Here is a 22,000-nt window from a genome sequence, read left to right on the forward strand (position 1 = left end):
AAAATCAACAAAAGTAAAAAAAGATGTGCACAGTGAATGTATAAGGTTGGTGCTCAGTTTAAGATGTCAAAAAGAGTGGAGGTGACGTTTTGAGCGTGGCTCTTCATCAGAAAGGGGAAAGAAGAAAGGTCTGGAGAGAAAGAATAGAATAATCCAAGCTTGTGTCATTATATATATATATATATATATATATATATATATATATATATATATATATATATATATATTATTGAAGGTGTATGAGGTCATGGGTTCGATTCCTAGACTGGCTGCATGTTGTGTTCTTGGGAAAACACTTCATTTTCATGATACTCCAGTCTACTTAGCTGTAAATGGGTCACCCTGTGATGGAATAGCCTTTTGATCAAGGGGGAATGTTGGCCTGCTCACCTGGCCTATGGTGCAGCATCATTTGAAAGCTAAAACAATGCAAAGTGCATTGTGACCAGTGATGTACAACAGCGTTTGATAGTCTGGTCGACCATGTGATATGTATATGATTATAATTCACATGAAACTTAAATAAAGGGCCTCTCTTTCATCCTAAGAAATGTATTGCACTCTCTCTCTCTCTCTCTCAGTTTGTCTCTCTCAGTTTCTCTCTCTCTCTCTCTCTCTCTCTCTGTTTCTCTCTCTCTCTCTCTCCCTCTCTCAGTTTACAAAAGATCTATTCACAAAAGAGATCCAATAAGGAAATATGAATACATTGTTCACAAATGAGGAGAGAAAATGAAATATTTCTGTGAATCTGAAACCCAAGATTGGATTGTTAAAGAGCTTACTTCAACATGTGTCACCCCTTAACTCAGACCCTTAACTACCACTGGTCTTAATAAAACTAATGATCTTCCTGTTTCTTTTTTTGTTTTGCTTTCACAAGATACAGAATCTATTCATAAGATTCTTTTCTTTTTCCAAGTCTTCTCACTGAATTTATACAAACATCGGGAAAATAAATATTAAAGTATGACACAGAGGGAAAGAGTTGCAGTTATCGATTCTTTGGCAGCTGATAATGTGGAAGTTTTTTTGTTTTTACCAAATGGCATGCTACTGCTGCTGCTGGTGGTGGTGGTGATGGTGGTGGTAGTGGTGACGATGGTGGGGGTGATGACTGATGGTGATGGTGATGGTGGTGGTAATGTTGATGATAAAGATGGTGATGATAATAATGATGATGATGGCAGTGACAATGATGATGATGATTATGGAGCTGGTGGTGATGATGGTGATGGTATCATCCCACTTTTTTTTCCCACAGAAATGTATTACCCACAAGACACCCCGCCAGTGATTGGTGGTTATTATCAATGTCTCCTCCACAGATTTCCTCCATTCTTCTTCTTCTTCTTCTTGTCAGTGTTTGTCAAGAATATCTCTCATTAAGTCTGGCTAGTGTTTTATTCCTTCACCATTAATTCACTTTTACTGCTGCCATAGTGCTACTATTGCTAAAGATGGAACATCTATTATCAAACCCCATAATTCAATAAAAAAAACACATATCTTCAATTGATACGGCATTAATCATTTACATCATCCTCCATACTGTTCCACCATCCTCCAAGAATCCCTTAAGGATAGCCGTGTTTCTCAGAATCTTCCACTGATAAAACCATAAGCATCATATTTATGGCAATATTTATAGAGAATTATTTCGTGTGTTATTTTAAATAACTTCCATATGCTTTTCCTCAAGCCAGTTATTGAAAAATAAACATATTTTCAAATGAATGCAGCACTTACTATTATTGACGTTCTGTTTGCAAGATTAGCTTTGTCTTGTTTTGCCATTTTTATCTTCAGTTCTAAACCCTACAGAAATAATTTAGCATCTCTTGTATATTTTTCTTCTGTACAATGTAAGGTGCTGGCATGGCTGTGTGGTAAGAAGTTTGCTTCACGACCATATTGTTCCAGGTTCAATCCCACTATGTAGCACCTTGAGCAAGTGTCTTTTACTATAACCAGTGGCTGACCAAAGCCTTGTGAGTTGATTTGGTAGATGGAAACTGAAAGGAATCCATTATGAGATTGATTGAGGTTGAGTTACTTTGCCTGTCCATGACTCTAACATGTTTTAACAACTGGTGCTTTGAGAGAATATTCTCCACCATGCCAATAGCAGCCTACCAGCAAATACTCAAAGCATATATATTATGTATATGTGGTTGATAATATATATATATATATATATATAAGTTATGTGAGTATCTTTATGTCTGTTTTGCCCCCACCACCACTTGACAACTGGTGTTGGTGTGTTCACATCCCTGTAACTTTGGCAAAAGAGACCAATAAGTTTTAAAAAATAAGAAAATTGAACCATGCAACAGTTTGACATTGATTGATCACTTAACCAATCATGTGAGCTACTGTGGTTTGATTGTGATCCTTGACTACCTAGTGATCTGGTTTCAAACCACTGTTACAGCCCTTTAATTAAATTGTGGTTTTAATGTTTCTATTACATTTCTTTCGTATATTAACTCCCTTGTTCGTTTAATAGCTCCTTACTTATTGTATCTTCCCATCCATTGTTTAACACATTTTTGATATTATTGTTGAAGGAAGTTATCAACGAATTGAATCCACAATCTCAAATTCTTGACTCAAGTCCTTTCCTCCAATTTCTGGCATAAATATTTTGAACAAAAATACCAAAAATACAGCATGGAAGATACATTTTAACCATTAAAAAAATCAACAAAAATCTGTTAACATTTATCATTTGGTGTCGAAATTTTCTTCACACCATCTTCAACTTGGTCACTGATGCAGCTCCACTGCAACTGGTTTGAGTCAAGGCTTTTGGTCAGTATTTATATATGTCTATCGGTTGCAAAGTTATAAATAGAATATCCTCAACTTTATTTTGGTTGTCATTGCCTGGTGCTTGGTTTGTTATGTGCCTGAAGTTTGGTTGTTACGTGAATTACAAGTTAACAGTCCTTGTGTGGTTTTGAATGGCTGATATGTGCCATGCTGTAATTCTTTTAGTTTCCTCACAGTCTCAGATCAAATCGCTTGATCAGCATCCCTGAAATACCAAAATCACATCCTCTCAGTGCTATGATCTTTTCTTTTTCTTTTTCTGTATGACTTCAATATTTCATTTCTTGACAATCTGTGACTAATATATAATGGATAAACTTAGTGTTTTGATATTAAATGATTGTTCAATGAATAAAACATCCACATCCATTGAGAAATATTGAAAGAAAAATATGAAAAAGACTAGAGTTGATATTAAATTCCAATATTATTGTTTTGTTTGAATTTATAGTAGTTAGATATGAGGAGAGAAAAATATTGGTAAAAAAAATCATGTTTAGGAAAAAAAGATAAAACAAAAGAACTTAGAAAATGAATTGTCAGGAATTACAGAGAAAACAGAAAACATGATCTGTCAAAAAAACAAACACAAGATTGTTTTGTTTGGGCTTTTTTGCACTCTTCCTCAAGATGGCTTGTGTTTTGTTTTTTGATGATGTTAATTATGAGCAGAGAACTTAACCTCTGCCTCTTTGGGGGTATAATAATAATAAGAAGAAGAAGAAGAAGAATCTTTAACAGAACTGTCAGTATGCTGGATAAAATACTTAACAACATTTTATCTGTCTTTTATGTTCTGAGTTCAAATTCTGCTGAGGTCAGCCTTTGTATTTCATCCTTTGTGGGGCTGGTGAAAATGAGCACCAGTTAAGTGCCCAAGAGTCATGACATGGGTGTGGCCTGGCCCACTTACTATGCAAGAAGTTAAGGGCTGAAACACTTGCCTAAGGGATGGAGTTACTTCTCTGAAGACCTTCTGCTGTTCAGCTCTCTCCTAAGTGTCTTATCACTTCTACTCATTGTGTAATCTTGTAATTATTCATTATTAAAACATTAATTACTGATTCTTATTTGTGTTTCCACCAAAATATTGTCTAAAACATTGAACGACTTGTTGCAATAGTGAAATTAAGTAAACTTTATTATCAGTGGGGTTACTTCTCACATAGGGCAGGACGGCCTGATGTTAAAACTGTGTTCAGTCATATCTTAATACAATTTAAAATGCAGAAAAGGCATTAATGTGATCAGCTTGATAACATTAACTGCTGTTAATGACTAGACATCAACCAGTTCCTCCCACACATTTAAAACAACTCAGTCTAAATGGGTTCCACATGAATTTCAATATCAGTTGTTCTGTAGTTTGTTTATTTCTTCCCCTACTTTACCAGATTTTAGAAACCAAGTCTAGCTTAAAAAACATATTAAGTCTAAAACATCATTGTGTCTTCCAGTTGATATTTCAACATAAAAATAAGTAGAAAACAGAAAAAAAGATGTTACATTTTCGATAGGAATCCCACATTAAGTTACACTCCAGTAATTGTCTGCAGAAAATGCCAGAAATCACACAAATGAAGAATTACTTTTTCCCATAATCTACAACAGTTTTTAATTCCTATTTCTCAATGATAGATGGTGGTGGCCACTTGAATTATTTCACCGGTAATCGTTTATAATCATATATTAACCAATAAGAGGCTGTTGTGGTATCTCAGCTATCACTGATGGTCTTTTATTATTGCTAGTGATATGTTGCTATCACTAAACTCCGCTTCATGCTCTGCTATATACTTTGTCTAAGCTGGAGTTAGGATTATATATTCTACAATATCTACAGCAGTGTTTCTCAACCATTTTTTTTTTTTTTTATCTACAGACCCCCTCTGATTCCTATTTTGCTCTGGTGGACCCTCATAGCCATTCAATGTTTAAAAAGCCCTATTATATTTTTATACTTCAGTATTATAAGGAATTGTATAAAGAAAACTGTTAGAATATTTTGTGTAGAACAAAAATATAACTAATTTATTACAAATAAATTTTCAAAAAAAAATCTTATGTGGACCCCTAAGGGCCCCGGTTGAGAGTTATCATTAATCAAGAGGGTAGTTGACAGTCTTTGCTCTCTCTGTGCTTTTTACTGTATTGCAATGCATTATTCTGTGCTGTGGAATAGAGTCTGTTATACTATCTGCACTGCAGTTGGTAGTCTTTGATTTAATCCATACTGTATAACAGTGTATTACTCTATCTGCACTGCTATACAGCCTGTTATCCTGTGGCTGCAGTCTATTAGTCTGTCTGTTGTGCAGTTGAGGATTCCTGTGCTGCATCTAATGCAGTGAGTGACTTACATTGGGGGGGGGGTCAGTTTTTTTTTTTTTTTAATTTTCTTTGATTAGAAGAAAGAGCTCTGGCCATGGCCTTCATAGGTCAGTAGAAGCTCTATTTAAACATCTACTACTACTACTACTACTACTACTACTACTACTACTACTACTACTACTACTATTACTATTATTATTATTATTATTATTATTATTATTATTATTATTGTTATCTGAGACTCTAGTTTGTCTGTTAGTTGCTGTATTGAGATACTCTAGTAGTTGATCTACTGCTGTGTCTAGACTGTAAATGGTAGCAAAATTCTTCTATGAAGACTTAAGTTTATTGTTATATTTCAACAATAGTTGCTTGCATGTTCCTTCTCTCTCTCTCTCTCTCTCTCTCTCTCTCTCTCTCTCTCTCTCTCACTGACTGCTGTAACACAACAATACTTTCAACTGCATCTCATCAATCGATCTCCTCACATTGATCTGCTTCTGTCTCTTTCTCTCTCTACAACTTAGATCATTACTTCTTTCCATTATATGGCGCCTTTTATTGTCAGCAATGTAGGCTCTTATAAACCTCTAGCCTCCTACAGGTTTCTAACCATCTCATCTAAATAACAAATATTAATTCCTAAACTCGTTTAGCTGATTATAAGGCCTTCATTTCAAACATTGTTGTATCCATTGTATTGAACTCCTCCCAATAAAAGCAGCCAACACTGTCTGAGATTGACTTCATGGTTGATTTCATGGATTGTTACACGTAGCAATGATATTTATCTATCAATACATTCAGGCCGGCAAAATATTATGCAATCAATTTAAAAACTCGTCAATAAACTCAATGCATTAGAATTAAGTCCTTCTCCCCCACCCACCACCACCACTACCACCACCACCTACCATTACCATTTACCATTCCATTTCAGACTTGCTGTATACCATGTCCATCATAAATGTTATATGGCCAAGTGACCTAAAGCATTAGTTTTAAACAGCAGGTTATTATTGCCATACAAAGAGTTGAAGAGTCCATACTTGTTATATCTCATCCTGTTTTGCTTGCTTGGTAACACAAACACAATGACAGGTCACAAGGGTGGCTACAATTATTATAAATCAGTATTATATATAATATATAATAGGGGTATAACATGAACCACTTGGGGCTGAGAAGTGTGCGTGTGTCAATGAATATACATACATATATACATGTAGGGGCAAGTGTGGCTGTGTGGCAAGAAATTTGCTTCCCCATCACATGGTTCCAGGTTCAGTCCCGTCACATGGCATCTTGGGCAAGTGTCTTCTACTGTATAACTTCAGGCTGATCAAAGCCTGAAGTGCATTTGGTACATAGAAACTGAAAGAAGCCCATTGTGTGTGTGTGTGTGTATATATATATATATATATATATATATATATATATATATATAAGTTTGAGGAGGGTATTGGATTTAACCAAACCCAAGAGGATACAGGTAATATCGAGTAAGTGCTGTATACCGACTGGTTTGCCCCAGTCGTTGTATGAACAGGATTGGGGATTATAAGTCGTGTATTAGCATGTGTATATTATTTTTATATATTTACATAAATATATATATATATATATATATATATATATATATATATATATACACACATACAGTAGTGGATTGGGTTTTAAAATATTGGTTGCCAGGAGACTAAGGGGGCCCACCCACAACTACAGTACTTTAATTTCATTTTTCTTGTTAAAAGTATTCTTTTCAACTGTCTACAAACACAGCCAGGCTGAAATAATTAATCCATTCTTCCAGGAGTGAATAAAACATTCTCAAACTTGAGGGGATGGGCCCCATAGATACTAACATGGGCCCCTATATATGGATTCTAATGGTGCAGGGGCCCGCTTGCCACCAAGCAACCTGGCAACCTGGTCAGTCTGCCCCACATGATGGGTACTGACACAATTATTTATTTTATTGTATACTTTATTCTCCTTATTCTTTGTATTTTCCTTATTTTTCTTAATCACTTCCTGTTTGTATCTATAGCTGCACAACCAAACCTGTTCCTAGCCATTTCTTCTCAATGTATTTCAACTGTGGCCACTAACAACATGCTCTAGTGAATCCAAATGAACGAAACATCGTTTATGTAATGAGGTACATTATTACATCACTTGACGAGATGCTTCTTCAACCATGGGATGCACCGAAATTAATTGCATAGTTCATCCACTCATGAGGGATTTCTCCCCTACCACTGCTTGACAACTGGTGTTGACATGTTTACATCCTCATAACTTAGTGATTCAGCAAAAGAGATCAATAGAATAAGTACTAAGCTTTAAAAAAATAAGTACTAGGCTTAAAAAAAATAAGTACTAGGACTGATTCATTAGACTAAAATCCAAAGTGGTGCCCCAGCATGGGCACAGTCTAATGATTGAAACAAGTAAAAGGATAAAAGATACATTCCCAATGTCCAGGCTGAGTAAAAATTGCTTTGTATTTCGTGACATGTTCTCAGCTGATTCCGCCAATCTTTTACAATATTGTCAGAAGTTCCATATATATGTGTGTTTGTTTGTTTGTTTGTTTGTGTGTGAGAGAGAGCTTAGTCCTGACTTTTGTTTACTTGTCTCTTTACAGGAAATTGCTTCCATTTTGATTGCTTTTGATAAACACAAAGAATGGCAACTAAGAGAGCTACGAGTCAGGTAAGCAACAGTTATTATTATTATTATTCATCATACATGCACACACACGTATGCATAATATATATATACACACACACATATATATATACATATGTGTGTGTATGTATATATATATATATATATATATATATATATATATATATATATATATATATATATATATATATATATATATATATCTACATATATGTATATGTACATATATGTATGTATATACACACATATATATATATATATATATATATATATATTATAATACAATTATAGTTGATATGCATTATATGCACATGTGTGTATATATCTCCAATTACTTGAAGGAGTTGGTGCTAGTTTATGATGTCTTCAATGGAATTTGCTGTTTGTTTCTGTTGGGGTTTGAACTTTTGGGGCTCACATTTAATAAGTCTGTGATGAAATGGAAACAAATATTGATAAGAACTGATGCAGAAATAATGGTTTGAATGTTATTCCCCAACTAATTATAATAAATATTTGTACAAGTAATAAATAAATATTCATACATATCTATTTGTACAAATACAACACTTAGAGGCAAAAAACACAGCCCAAACTGCACTGATCAAAGCACGATATAGACAGAATCATAAGTTGGTAAATAGTCAGGTTGTAGGTTTGATTTTGACCTTGGGCCTTCCTTAACAGGGTCCACTTTATTATAAACTTAGACCAGGAGGCCTGCGATCAGAGAACATCCCATGTAATATGGTTTCCACGTTCCTTCTTCGTCAGTCTTAAAGATCCTATGTAAAATAAATAATAACTTAGAAATCTCATCTCTGAATTAATTAAATACATATTCATTGTTTGTTTGTTTGCTGATTGTTTTTCATCTGTGAAAGTTTTATGGTATTTTTTGTTGTTGTTTTAATAGTATTTTTTAAAATTTAATCATGACTAGATGTTTGATACAAATTTTTTGAATATAAATTTGTAGAGTAACTCCAATATGTTTGATGATGGCAATATAGTTTTATAGTTTTCTAACTTTTACATCCCAATACAAAACTAGGGCAAAACATGGGCTGAAACTATTGTTCAAATTAATATATTAATTGCAGAGAGTAGCTTTTATAGATATGAGAGAAAATTCATGTTGAAGACATGGACTTCTCCACTTGCTAACTAATGAAAGGAAATTGCACATAAACTGACCCTTTTTGGACACAACTGGAACCATTCAAAGGGAGATCTCACCTAGAAGGAGATTTTGCTTCAAAGAATTTTGTTTTAGAGATTTTTTTCATAAATTTGCAGATCAAGAGTGTTCTTACCTCCATCAGTAAAGAGGTTATGTGCCTCTGGCCAACAGGTCTGGTGAGTTGCCTATATTGTTAAGAGCAATCATAGATGTGAAAGGAATGGTTACATTTTGACTGGCCATAAACAAAAACTACATAGAATATGTATATATATAAACCGGTGCCCCAGCATGGCCACAGTCCAATGACTGAAACAAGTAAAAGTAAAGTAAAAGGAAATATAACTTTATATCACTTTATTTTATTCATACCTTCAGATTTAAAAGATTATGTTGTTGTTGGCCAGATATGAACCCTAAGCATAAAATCACCAAAATTCTCATCCATAGCTGGTCTTCCCTTTAACTCTTCTTAAAAAAAAATATTCTATTATTGTTGTATTGTTGTTTTTGTTATTCAGCCCCAGGTCAACTCTGATAGTGCAGACCTATTGATGAAAAGTATTTCTGTCTTTTTGTTCAGGCTTAGTTTACCACAGACTACATTATCGAGTGTGTCTTGCTTTTATGATGGTAGGATATAGTATAAGGGAGATTTGGCTGCAAGTTGAGTGACCAAGTAAAGGTTGAATCGTCGTCACTGAACCATAATTTCTTGTTCAGCCTACCATGTTGTGTATGTTGGGTTAGGATATATTCTGGCTTTAATTACGAGAGCCATTTCAGGCAAGACTAATCTCAGAGATTAAACAGTGGATTATATGTTATGAAGCCTATTATGAAGCCGTGTCTTCTTCTTCACAAGCGTGACATTCATTCCATTGTTTCAAGTTTTTGTATTGTAGTTGTCAATGTATTTGCCACCTCTAATTTCCATGGAGTTTATATTGTTTCACTGGGGATTAGGTCCAAGAACATATGCTTTGAGTGCTTTGAATGGTAAGGATTTTCTTGGCCTAATGGCATCCTGAATGTGTCTAGTTGATCCCTTTCTCCACCTCCAGATGTTGACAAAATGAAGCAGTTAAGCTCCCTACTGTTCCAACAGGTACATAGACCTGATGCTAGAAAACATTTGTTCTTGTCTTAAGAGTTTGGGTTCTTGTTATTATCGAGGGATTCAGCCTAATCCTGCTGGAGCAGGTCTGTGGGAGAGAGGTGGTTCCAAAACCACCAAAAGGTTTTTAGTGCAAGGGATATTACAAACCTCTGCCAAAGTGCATGCTGAAAGTAAACAATCAAATCATCCTTCAACTGCCATGGAACTTTGATCACAGAAGATGCAAAATGTGTGAAGATCAAAAGATGAATAGTGCTGGCAAAATCTGCATTCCCCAAATCATATAACATCTTTAGAAATCATACTCTGAGCATCGAGACCAAAATATCTATATTGGATGGCTATGTCTACCCTGTGTTAATGTATGGAAGTGGGGCATGGACTATAACATCAGAAATGAGAAGGTGCTTGGAGAGCTTTGAAATGTGGTTCTTAAGGGGAATACTGAGGATAGCATGGACAAAGTGTCTAATGAAGAAGTGATGATCCACACTGTGGTAAATAGGGAACTGCTTTGTGAGATAAGGGCCAAGCAACTGAGATCCCTTTGTCATGTGATGAGGAATGAAGGCCTGGAGAATTTAGCAATAACCAGAAAAATTGAAGGGAAAAGAAGCAGAGGAAGGAGAAGGATGATATGGATGTCAAACTTGAGGAATTGGTTGGAAGGAAGAAACATTAAACATATCAGGAAGTGGAACTGTTACAGAAAACAAAGAACAGAGAATTGTAGTTGGACATGATAGCATATGTCCTACATTCTGGACATGGCATCTAAAGAAGAACTTCATATTTATGATTAAAGGTTCTTGGTGGTGGATTCACTAGGAACAGACAAGTAGGGTTTAGTGTATGATTCAAAGTTCTGGTGGTGGGTTTTAGGTAAAACAGACAAGTAGGGCTTGGTGATTTGGTGTATGATTGAAAGTTTTGATTTTGAAAGATTCACTGAAGATATTTGGCCCTCAGCTCAGAATTTAAACAGTCTGGCTGTGCCCATACTAATGCCTTTTTCTGTTTTGGTTGTCTTAGAATATGTGGAAAGGGGATTTTAAAAATAATGTGATATTATTTAGAGGTGTTGACGGTGAGTCTAAATGCTTGTGAAGGGATGTTATGTCCATAGTTGAACAAGTTCCAGGATATTGCTAATCAAGTCGTCTTTAGCTCGAAAATATTCCAGCCATGACCACCGCATGTGTTTTCAGTCTCTTTTCTTTAAACTTGTGTGGTGTAATTAGAAGTAGACTTTGCTGCTATTTCTATCAGGTTAAATAACTGTAGCAAGGATCCTTCACTGACTTGAGTTACAAAAGTTGTGAGATTTCAGACAAACTTGAATTAAATTTTGCTCCTTTGAATGAACAAGGGGCCCTCTATACACCCAACTGAACTGCTAATAATAATAGCCAAATTGCCATCAAATCATAGTTTCCTGTCTTATAAAAGAAGGGCACATTAGGTAATGTGATACATGGTACACTATGCCTAGGAAAAGACAGCATTGTCACAGCTGAGATACTTTTGATCGTAGGTCAGCCCTGTCAGTGTTAACAGAAGGGGTTAAACAACAACAGCCTTACTCCCAGTGGTTTTGTGCAACTGTAACAGTTTTTAGTTTTCTAAGACATTAATTTTGTTGATGGCCACAAAAAGTCAGTTGCATTGTTCAAAAGTCATTGGTTCATCTGACATTTTGACTGAATATTTCACATTATATAAATCACATTGATAATAATAATTATGCCGGCCGGCTACGCTTGGCATTATCCCCAATTTATTTTGAAATCTTCTGACTCGCACATCACACGACTGGAAATGTCTTTCTTGATTTTCCTAATGTTTGAGAGTTAATTGTGATGTCAGTGTTGTGTAACTAGCCATCAGAATGAAATATTAACGAACATTCAGAAGGAAGCAGAGATTTGGCTCGTGGAGGAGAAAGGGGAGGGTTGCAAGAGGTGGTGGTGGTGGTGGTGGTGGGAGGTGATAGTTGATTGCTTTTCATGCTATTTGTCATATGTTATGCTTGGCTGACTATCATAACATCGCTGTGTCTGTGTGTCGTTTCAAAAAGTTTCGTTGGTTCTTTTCCAACTTGAGAGAAATATTGTTATTGAAAACCAGAGAGAGTTTTAATAGAAATTCAAAAAGGTGCTTTTGTATGTGTGTGACCTGTGTGTGTGTGTGTGTTTGTGTGTGTGGAAGATGGGTGGCTTAGTGGTTAGGGGTGTTTGGCTCATGATCATAAGGTTGTGAGTTTGATTCCTGGTGGCTTGTTGTGTCCTTGAGCAAGGCACTTTACCTCATGTTGCTCCAGTCCACTCAGCTGGCAAAAATGAGTTGTACCTGTAGGTCAAAGGGGCTAGTCTTGTCATATTCTCTGTCATGCTGAATCTCCCTGAGAACTATGTTAAAGGTATGTATATCTGTGGAGTGCTCAACCACTTGCATGTTAATTTCATTGATTAGGCTGTTCCGTTGATTGGATCAACTGGAACCCTCGTCATTATAGCCACTGGAGTGCCAGTTTTGTGTGTGTAGAAGTCAAACAACCAATATTCAGTGCTTTGTGTGACATTTATATTTGTAGTTGAGCAGTTGATGACTCAGACTCAGCTGGTGCTCATTTGGAGACTCGTTGGAAAGGAAAGACGTATCTGATTAATCAAATGACTCATGAGAGACATTTGATCAATTAAACATGATTCTGTGTCTAGGAAACTCCAAGTGATGGCAGCCCGAATCACCCCACCCTCACCCCATAAAAGTGTATGAGTAAGAGTAAAGATGCCACTCAATATCGGCAGCAGAGCTATACATTATATTAATGTGGATGAAGGTAAAAACGGTCATTGATTAGACCTCAATGGTTTGTTAACAAAACAAAAACAACAGCAGCTCTTTGACAATAGGGAGGAGAGATTGAGGAGGCAGTGGGTGGCATGGGTGGAAAATATGTAAATATGTGAATACAGAAAAGGATTGTAAAAGGATGTGGAAATGCCTGCAAGTCTATGTAAACAAAACATGTTTATTGAAAGTATTTGAATGTAGATATGAAATTGTACTGAAACTATACAAAGTAGCTGAAGGAAAAAACGTACAATTATAAAGAAAAACAAAAGGGTTAAAACATTTCAAAGGAAATAATTTTCTACAAATAGAGATAAGAAAACTAATAAATATGGCATTGAGATCCAATAGTTTTCACCAATCTTTCAGTGTTTCTAGTATTATTCATATCAAGCCTTGCTATTTGAGGAATAGGTATTCAGCAGAATGTTTGCAAGTTGGTAACAGTTCTACTCTTACATGTAAACCTTTGAAATTCTGAAATAATATAATTTTTTTTTTTAAATGAGATATGACACAATTTGTTTTACTAGACCCTTAAAGGTGGTGACCTGGCATGGCTGCAGTCCACTGACTGAAACAAAAGAGAAAGATAAAGGATATATATATATATATATATATATATATATATATAGGGAGAATTCACAAAAAAAAAAAGACGAAGACAGGTGGTGTAGAAAACAAACAGCTGTATTAGTATAACGCTCAGGAAGTGAAAAAGTCTTTAATGTTTCGAGCCTACGCTCTTCCACAGAAAGGAACACAGAAAGAAACAAGCAGAGAAACACAGATGCAAAGCAGCTGAGTTCCTTTCAAGCATTGGGTCTCATGGAGGCAAGGTGGCTGAGTTCCTTTCGTGTGTCGGGCCTCACAGAAGCAATGACCGAGGCCTTTGGCATTTTGTCGTGCTTGAAAAGAAGACTTGTCAAGCCAAGCTAGATCACAGTTGTGGCAGATGCCAGTGTCACACAAATTGGCACTTGTGCCAGTGGCACATAAAAATACCCATCACACTCTCAGAGTGGTTGGTGTTAGGAAGGGTATCCAACCATAGAAAACCATGCCAAATCAGACTGGATCCTAGCACAGCTTTCCAGCATGCTACCCCAGTCCAACCGTCCAACCCATACCAGCATGGACAATGGACGTTAAATGATGATGATGATATATATATATATATATATATATATATATATATATATATGTATATATATGTATATATAGTTAAAAAAGGGAGGAAGAGAATTTCGATTATCTACACGTGGTGAGTTGTAATACAGAAAATATATATAGCAAAAGAAAGAAAATGCACACAGTTTTAATATATTTTAAATGCAAGAGTATTGTGGTTGTTGACCGGTTTCACTTTCACTAATCATGATGTTAAAATTATTGTAATTCTGTATTTTCTTAAGATTTTAGTCCATGTTCTTGTATGGAAGTTTGTGACATATATAGGTAAAAAGCACCCAGTATACTCCATAAAGTGTTTGGCATTAAGAAGGGCATCCAGCCTTAGAAACCATGCCAAAACAGACAATTGGAGCCTGGTGTAACCGCTTGGCTTCTCAGCTCCCGTCAAACTGTCCAGTCCATGCCAGCATGGAAAACAGACATTAAATGAAGGGGATGATGATGATAATGATGATGATGGTGCAGGCATGACTCTATGATTAAGATGTTAACATTGTAACAGCACAGCCATGCTTGCTTAAATGAGCATTTGCCAATGACGGAAATGGTGGGACAACAGGGATAATGCAAGGATATATTTTTATCATATGTAAGCTATGGGACACATGTTGACCATGGATAAATGGGACATAAATCAAAAGTGAGTCCCTGGTGTAGGGAAATATGTTTAAGGTTTACATATGTAACTTGTTTACATGGTCTTGGTCCCTCAATCAAAAAAGTTTTCAATACTTTAATCACTTGATCTTAATCTTTTAATCACACCAATGATTAACAGATTAAGATCAAGTGTCAGGGTGAGGTATAACCTTTGACAGGGGAACATGTCAAACCTTTAAGGGTAGTTCATCTGCTTTGATCTCCACCTGGCACCCAACTCTCATCTGTGGCTCCAGATAGCTGTTTGCATGCAATAACAGTCACATACCAGTAAACAAGTTTGAGTGGAAGATGAGGGTAGACAACGGGTATGTAGCTCTTGGTAAGTTCAAGCTTGCTTACCTCTGCACGTGAAGACCGGATGTGGCAGGCACCACAGAAGAAAGCTTCCTGGATCAATGGAGAGGAAGGGAGTTGCAACAACACATTGGGGAGTGCAGAGAGCTAGATGAGGCAAATGACATGTCATGGTCAGCTACTGCATCTGCCTCCATCTCTAATCATCCTCACCTGGTCTTGGCACTGGATTCAAGATGATTACAGGCAAGAGAGGGAAGCTGACAACGCACAGCACTTCTTCACTTTAAACAACGTCGTTGCACAACTCTTCAGTTGTTCTTCTTCCCCCAGGAGGACAAGATGGTCATCGCCATTCTGACAGATGAACAGAATCCTTTAATTAAAAGATCTTCCTACCTTAACCACTTAGCTACTGCGTCCCACAAATAGTCTCATCTCACTTGAATTCATTTCTTTATTTGTTTACTTATTCTTGCCATATTTTTTTTTTATTTTGTCTTGTGTGTGTTGTTTACAATTAGTGAATGGTCATAGTGGCTGGCAACTTTATTAGTGACTTGTGTTAAGTTTTTAATATCTTCCCAGCTCATTTTGCATTAATTATCATCTGTTAATGATATGAAAACAGATGCCATTAAAATTAAGTTGTAATTAATTGGTATGCAATTAATTGAAAAATGTCTCTTTAAATCAATACAGTGTAATGAGGGGAGGAAAAAAGAAAGAAAAAAGGAAAATGATCATCTCTGAGAAAACCAACAACAACAACAACAACAATACAAACAATAAAAAGAAAACCAAGAGAAAAGAGACCAATATCATCTCTGAATTGGCAGTGCAACAAACTCAATAATTACAGACCAATTATATTGAAGAAATGGAATTACTTTTGTGATTATTGTCAATTCTATGTGGAAAGGTGATATGCGTCATGAAAGAATAACTTCAATTCACTTAGCAATCAGAGACAAGTGTCTTGTTTTGAGTTTATTTCTTAATGAAATGGAGACGGAAAGACTACACAACAGATTCGCATCTGCTTTTGCTTCTTTTTTTCCCCATTCCGATTCTTTCTTTCTTTCTTTCTTTCTTCTCCCCCCCTCCCTCCTCCCTGTTGCTGTAAGGTCAGTTCTGTAGGCGAACTTTAATATTATTGGTCGCAGTCATCAAAATTATTTAAGAACCAATCATTGAAACAGCAATTTCTCAATCATGTCCAGCACCTGACTCTGCTTTGAGCTTTAAGTATATGTGTGTCTGCATTGATGTATGTATGTATGGATAGGTGGATGGATGGATGGATGGATAGGTAGATAGATAGGTAGGTAGGTAGGTAGTTTAGTTGAATGAATTGACCCCCTCCCTTGGTACTTAGTTTTTATAGCCTGGTACTTAAACAAACCAACACTGGTGAAGCATACACACACACACACACATACACAGGGTGCGATAGGTAAATTGTTGCCATTTTATATTTTCAATTTTGTGCATGCACATTGTTTGTTTTTTATTTTGTCAACTACACAGTATAGTAGGGTCAGATGGCACTGTCTGGGAAAAACAGCACCATGACACAATTCATTTTGCCAGAAATTTGGAAACGACATGCTGTACTGCTTGACATTCCCACTGGAAGTTCTAATATGAACATTTCAGAGTGTTTGAGTGTCAATCTGAGGACAGTGCAATCTGAGGACATGTACTGAGAGTGATAAAAATCAGACATCTAGTCAACATCATGGTCTTTAGAGTGATCACTAGTGATAGTGACGTTATGCTTCCATTCATCTTCCCACACGATCTCAGACTCAACACGGAGGCCTACATCAAGTGCCTGGAGGAAGTAGTACTGCCATGGGTCAAGAGGATGGCTGCTAAAAGACCCTATCTCTGGCAACAGGACTCTGTACCATGCCACACAAGCAGGGGAACCCAGTCATGGTTGTGAGACAATTTCTGCAACCAAGTCACTCCTAACATCTGGCCACCTAACTCCCCAGACTGCAACCCCCTTGATTATTATGTGTAGGGTGCAGTTGAGCGAGAGACCATGAAAACTCCTTGTAACACCAAAGACGAACTGAAGGCAAGGATTATGGCAGCATTCTCCAACTTAAATAAGGAGACTGTCCAGAAGGGTTGCAGGAGATTCTGAAACCATCTGGAGGCTGTGGCTGAAGCCAATGGTGATTTTATTGAATAGATTTACTCTTTAGTATTTCAAAATATTTTTATGTAACTTTGGTAAATATATCTGTTAAAATGAGATGTCAGTGTTATTTTCATTTTTTTCGTAATTTAGATGACAGTTTATTCACCACACCCACTATATATAAATATATGCATACATACATGCATATATATATATATATATATATATATATATATATATATATATATATATATTTAGAGAGAGAGAGATAGAGAGAGAGAAGGAGTGAGTGTCTTTCAGTTTCCATCTATATATATATATGTGTGTGTGTGTATGTATATATATATATATATATATATATATATATATATATAGTATATATATATAGTCAGATAGCTAGATAGATATAGATACATACGCACTCATATACATATACACATGCATGCACACTTTTGAACTTATAAACATTGATATATATATATATATAGATATAGATATAGATATACATTCACCTGAATGCATCTCCGTCTGGTCTTTTCATAATTGTAGCTTGTTACTGCCCTAAGGTCAGCCTATTCGTGTTTTCAATGTAAACCATCAATGAAGATCATTGGAGGTGGATTGTCAACATTACAAAAAAGGAAATCTTTAGTGTTTTGCTATGTGTGCACCTGTGTGTGTATGTGTGTGTGTGTGTGTGTGTGTGTGTGTGTGTGTGTATTTGTGTGTGTATGTGTGTGTGAGTGTCTCTTTTTTTTTTTATCAAATACTTATGTTAGGTGGTTAGTATAAGGTGAGGCTACTTTTTTTGTGAATCTTCTGTGGAAATATTGATTTTGCCAAGCGTATATCACATACCATGATATGATGAGATCTTAGAGAGACAGAATCAATAGTGATATCAAAGATGAGGGTCAAAGATGTAAGTGATATTGATCTTCTCACACACACACACACACACACACACACACACACACACACACGTGACATTTAGAGGTTCAAAGTTATCAGTTCTATGAAAGAAGCCAAGATATCTTTGTTGACTTTATACGTGAAATGGAGTCCATCTTATAAAAATCCTGGCTGTATGAAATTCTAGAAGAACAGTTACAGTGGTTTGGTTTCTCTAACTTACCCCCCCCCCTGCCCCCATATTCACAAGGACCTTTATTTAACGAAAGTGAGGTTGCGTCTTCACTAAGGAAGGGTCACTTAGAAACATTATTCATAAGTTGTTTGGCTTCAGTTTCTTTTAGCTGTCGATACTTTATCCAATGGAAACTGACTTCTAAAGGTTATCAAACAAAAATAAGTTCTTTGTTATGTACATGAACGTATGTCCAGAATCTGTATGGCACTTTAAACATTCTATTGCAGTTTTTAATAAAATATAAAAGTTTTGTATCTCTGCTAACACCATGGTGACATTTAAACAAATTTGAAGTGTTTTGCCAAGAACCACAGGCATGGCTGTGCAAAGAAGTAATTCTCTTCACAGTTTGATATTTTTGTGTTTGATCTGATGGTGTGGCTTCCTGGGCTAGGTCTACTGTCATAGCCTTGGGTTAACTACAGTTTTGTTACAGGAACACAGTAGATGGAAATCTATGTGGAACCCTAACCAAGGGACTGTTCGTGTTTTAGTATGGTAGACAAGCCCTTGTTCAGTTTCTCACCCTTCACTGGATTTAACAGAGACCTCATTGTTACAAACATTTGTGCCCATTTTCTGATCTGCAGATAACTTACATCCTTCCTTCCATCAATTCCAGAGGTCCTGCTAAAAAGGGTCATGGGCCCTGTCCTTCTTTCCCTCACTAGTTATGGCTGTATGGTCCGACATGGTTTCAGGTACAGTCCCATGTGTGACACCTTGGGCAAGTGTCTTTTACAGTCCCAGGTCAGCCAATGCTATGTGAGTGAATTTGGCAGAGGGAAACTGTTGTGTATGCACCTTTGTGTTGTGTTAGTTCCTCACTCCTGCTTGACAACTGGTGCCTGTTTGTTTACATCCCTGTAACTCAAGTGCATGGTAAAAGAGACTGATGGAATAAGTACCAGACTTAAAAACATGCACTGAGGTTGATTTATTGAACTAAACCCTTCAATGCAATGCCCCAGCATGGCCACAACCCAATGACTGGCACAAGGAAAAGATAAAAGATGAACGAAAGATCTGTTTCATTAAGCAGGGGAAAACACAATCTTTATGAATGATCTGAGGTTGTCAAAAACCATTTGTGAATCTCTCTTTCAGTGTCACCCACAAAGTAATTGCCCTCTATCACCAAAAACAACTGATTAGGACAATTGCTTAGAAAGAATTCACTTTGAATAATTCTGTTAGTAACTTAATTGGAAACCTTGTCATATATTATCATACATTATCAAAATGTCTGCAAAAAACTGGCTTAACCCTTTAGCATTCAGATTATTCTGTTAAATGTAATGCTTATTTGTTTTCAATTAATCATACATTATCTCATAGCTTCAAGATTTCAAACAATGTGATTGTACTTTTTTTTCTATTTAATGACATTGTAGGTGAGGTGTGAGAGATCAGATCTGGTTAGTTTGGATATAAAACAGGTTGAATATATCGGCTGGGTGTGGCCAGTTTAAATGCCAAAGAGTTAATGTCTCTGGAATTGCTTCTTTCACAGTATTTATGATGATAGTGTCATGCCAGTCAGAGAGGAAGGAATCTTCCTGTTGTTCCCTAGTTGAGAAACAAGAAGGTTAAATGGGACCCAGGAAATAAAAACAAAAGTATTATGTTGGTAGAAAGAGCCTATAATTCCTACATGACACCTTTCTCTTCAATCAGCTCTAGCAACATTCAAAAAATGTCAACTGTAGAACTTAGCTCCCTGCACAAACTATGAAAACATTTTAATAAAAACAGGAGAATTAGCTCAACATAAAGTAGGAAACAGAGAAAGATTGTAACAACATTGTAACAGAAATATTTCTCGAGATAAAGAAAATAAAATACATTACGTATGAAAAGATAAAAATCACATGAGGAATAAGAACTCTCCGTTGATAATTGCTAAGCCACACAAACAAACCTAAGAACTTAGCTACATCTGGTTTGCAAAACATTAAGAAGAACTATTAAGCCTGATAATAACACGTCTGGGTTTGAGGCTCTCAATGACTTGGTTTCAAATATTAGCAAAATGCCAGTACTTTGGTGGAAGGAGTAAGCTGATTACATTAACCCCAGTGCTCAACTGGTATTTACTTTATCGACCCTGAAATGATGAAAAGTAAAGTTGACCTCAACAGAATTTGAACTCAGAATGTAAAGATGGATGAAATGCTGCAAAGCGTTTTGTATAACATGTTTATGATTCTGCCAGTTCATCATCTTTGTGAGGTATACCACATCTGGTTTGGAAAACATCAGAAGAAATATTAGGCCTGATAATGGTACCTCTGGGCCTGAGGCTCTCAATAAATGGATACTAAAATTTGGTGATAGAAACTTAAACCTTTGTGTTGTTGTTAACATCAGAAAAATTTATGAATTTCAAGAGAATGTGAAATTATTTGTTTTGTTTTGTTTTTTCTTTTTGGAACAGTGAATCTTAAAGCATATAAAGCTATAAATAATAACTTATAAACATTGGGTTAAAAAAGAAAATCCCTTGGGTAGAAAATGCTGATGGCTGTCATGGGACTGGAACTAACATCTTTTATAAACATTTTGCAGATAGGTGCAGGCATGGCTGTGTAGTAAGAAGTTTACTTCTCAACCACATGGTTCTGGGTTCAAACTCATTGCGTGGCATTTTGGGCAAGTGTCTTCTACTATAGCCTTAAGCCAACCAAAGACTTATGAGTGTATTTGTTAGACAAAAACAGAAAGAAGCCCATCATATATATATGTGTGTGTGTCTGTCATCCACCACCAACTAACAACTGGTGCTAGTGTATTTACATCCCCATAACTTAGCAATTGATGATTATAATTTCTTACATTTTTCTTTAATTTTTTTGTAGTAATCAGGCCGCAGGGGTAGAGTTTAATCGATTTAAGGATTTTCAGTACCTCATTTGGACTTTATTTTATCAACTCAGGAAGGACAAAAGAGAAAGTCAATCTTAGCTGGATTTGAACCCATAAAATGACCTTATTAAATACAACAATACATTTTGTCTGCTTCCTAACTGATTCTGCCATTGAACACTGATTTCTTGAATAATATTACAAAAATTCCACTTGAGTGAATATGTCATGGTTTTGTCATATTCTCTGTTCTAAACACCACCACCACCACCTAAATTCCCCTCCCATGTGAACACCTTGTATACTGTAAAGCAAAGAGATTAATGTGCCAATCAAAATTGCTATGCAGATGCTTTTTCCTCCTGACTCCATGCATTACTTCTTTGTGCCATGTTTATATTTACAACAAACAACTTAAGCTTTTTCTTCCCTGTTTAGTTCCTATCAGACTTAAGCTGACATTTAAGAAACAAACACGTAATAGTGCAAGTGATTGAATTTGGGGGGGATTTTGTTTTGTTTTCAAGTCGCTTCCTTTAAAACCCTCACGAGTGTTTGAAGAGGTGTAACCGATGTATGGATTAGATATACTGGCCAGTGAGTGTGTGATTATTTCGTGTTGCAAATAATAAGCTTAGGTGTGTCCTTGTAAATCTATAC

General features: G+C 36.0%; 1 protein-coding gene across 26 annotated transcripts in view; it reads left to right on the forward strand.

The window, feature by feature from the left end:
- LOC106883622 (calmodulin-binding transcription activator 2) overlaps positions 1-22,000 on the forward strand; it is an 859,097-nt gene that overhangs the window by 662,640 nt on the left and 174,457 nt on the right. For all 26 annotated transcript variants that reach the window (XM_089342578.1, XM_089342567.1, XM_089342583.1 and 23 more), the window contains one exon: positions 7,817-7,884. In XM_089342578.1, the coding sequence (XP_089198704.1) occupies positions 7,817-7,884 (68 nt within the window). The remainder of the gene's footprint in view (positions 1-7,816; positions 7,885-22,000) is intronic.

This window comes from Octopus bimaculoides, chromosome 26, assembly GCF_046866305.1.
Source record: "Octopus bimaculoides isolate indiv1 chromosome 26, ASM4686630v1, whole genome shotgun sequence".
NCBI classification, from domain to species: Eukaryota; Metazoa; Mollusca; class Cephalopoda; order Octopoda; family Octopodidae; genus Octopus; species Octopus bimaculoides.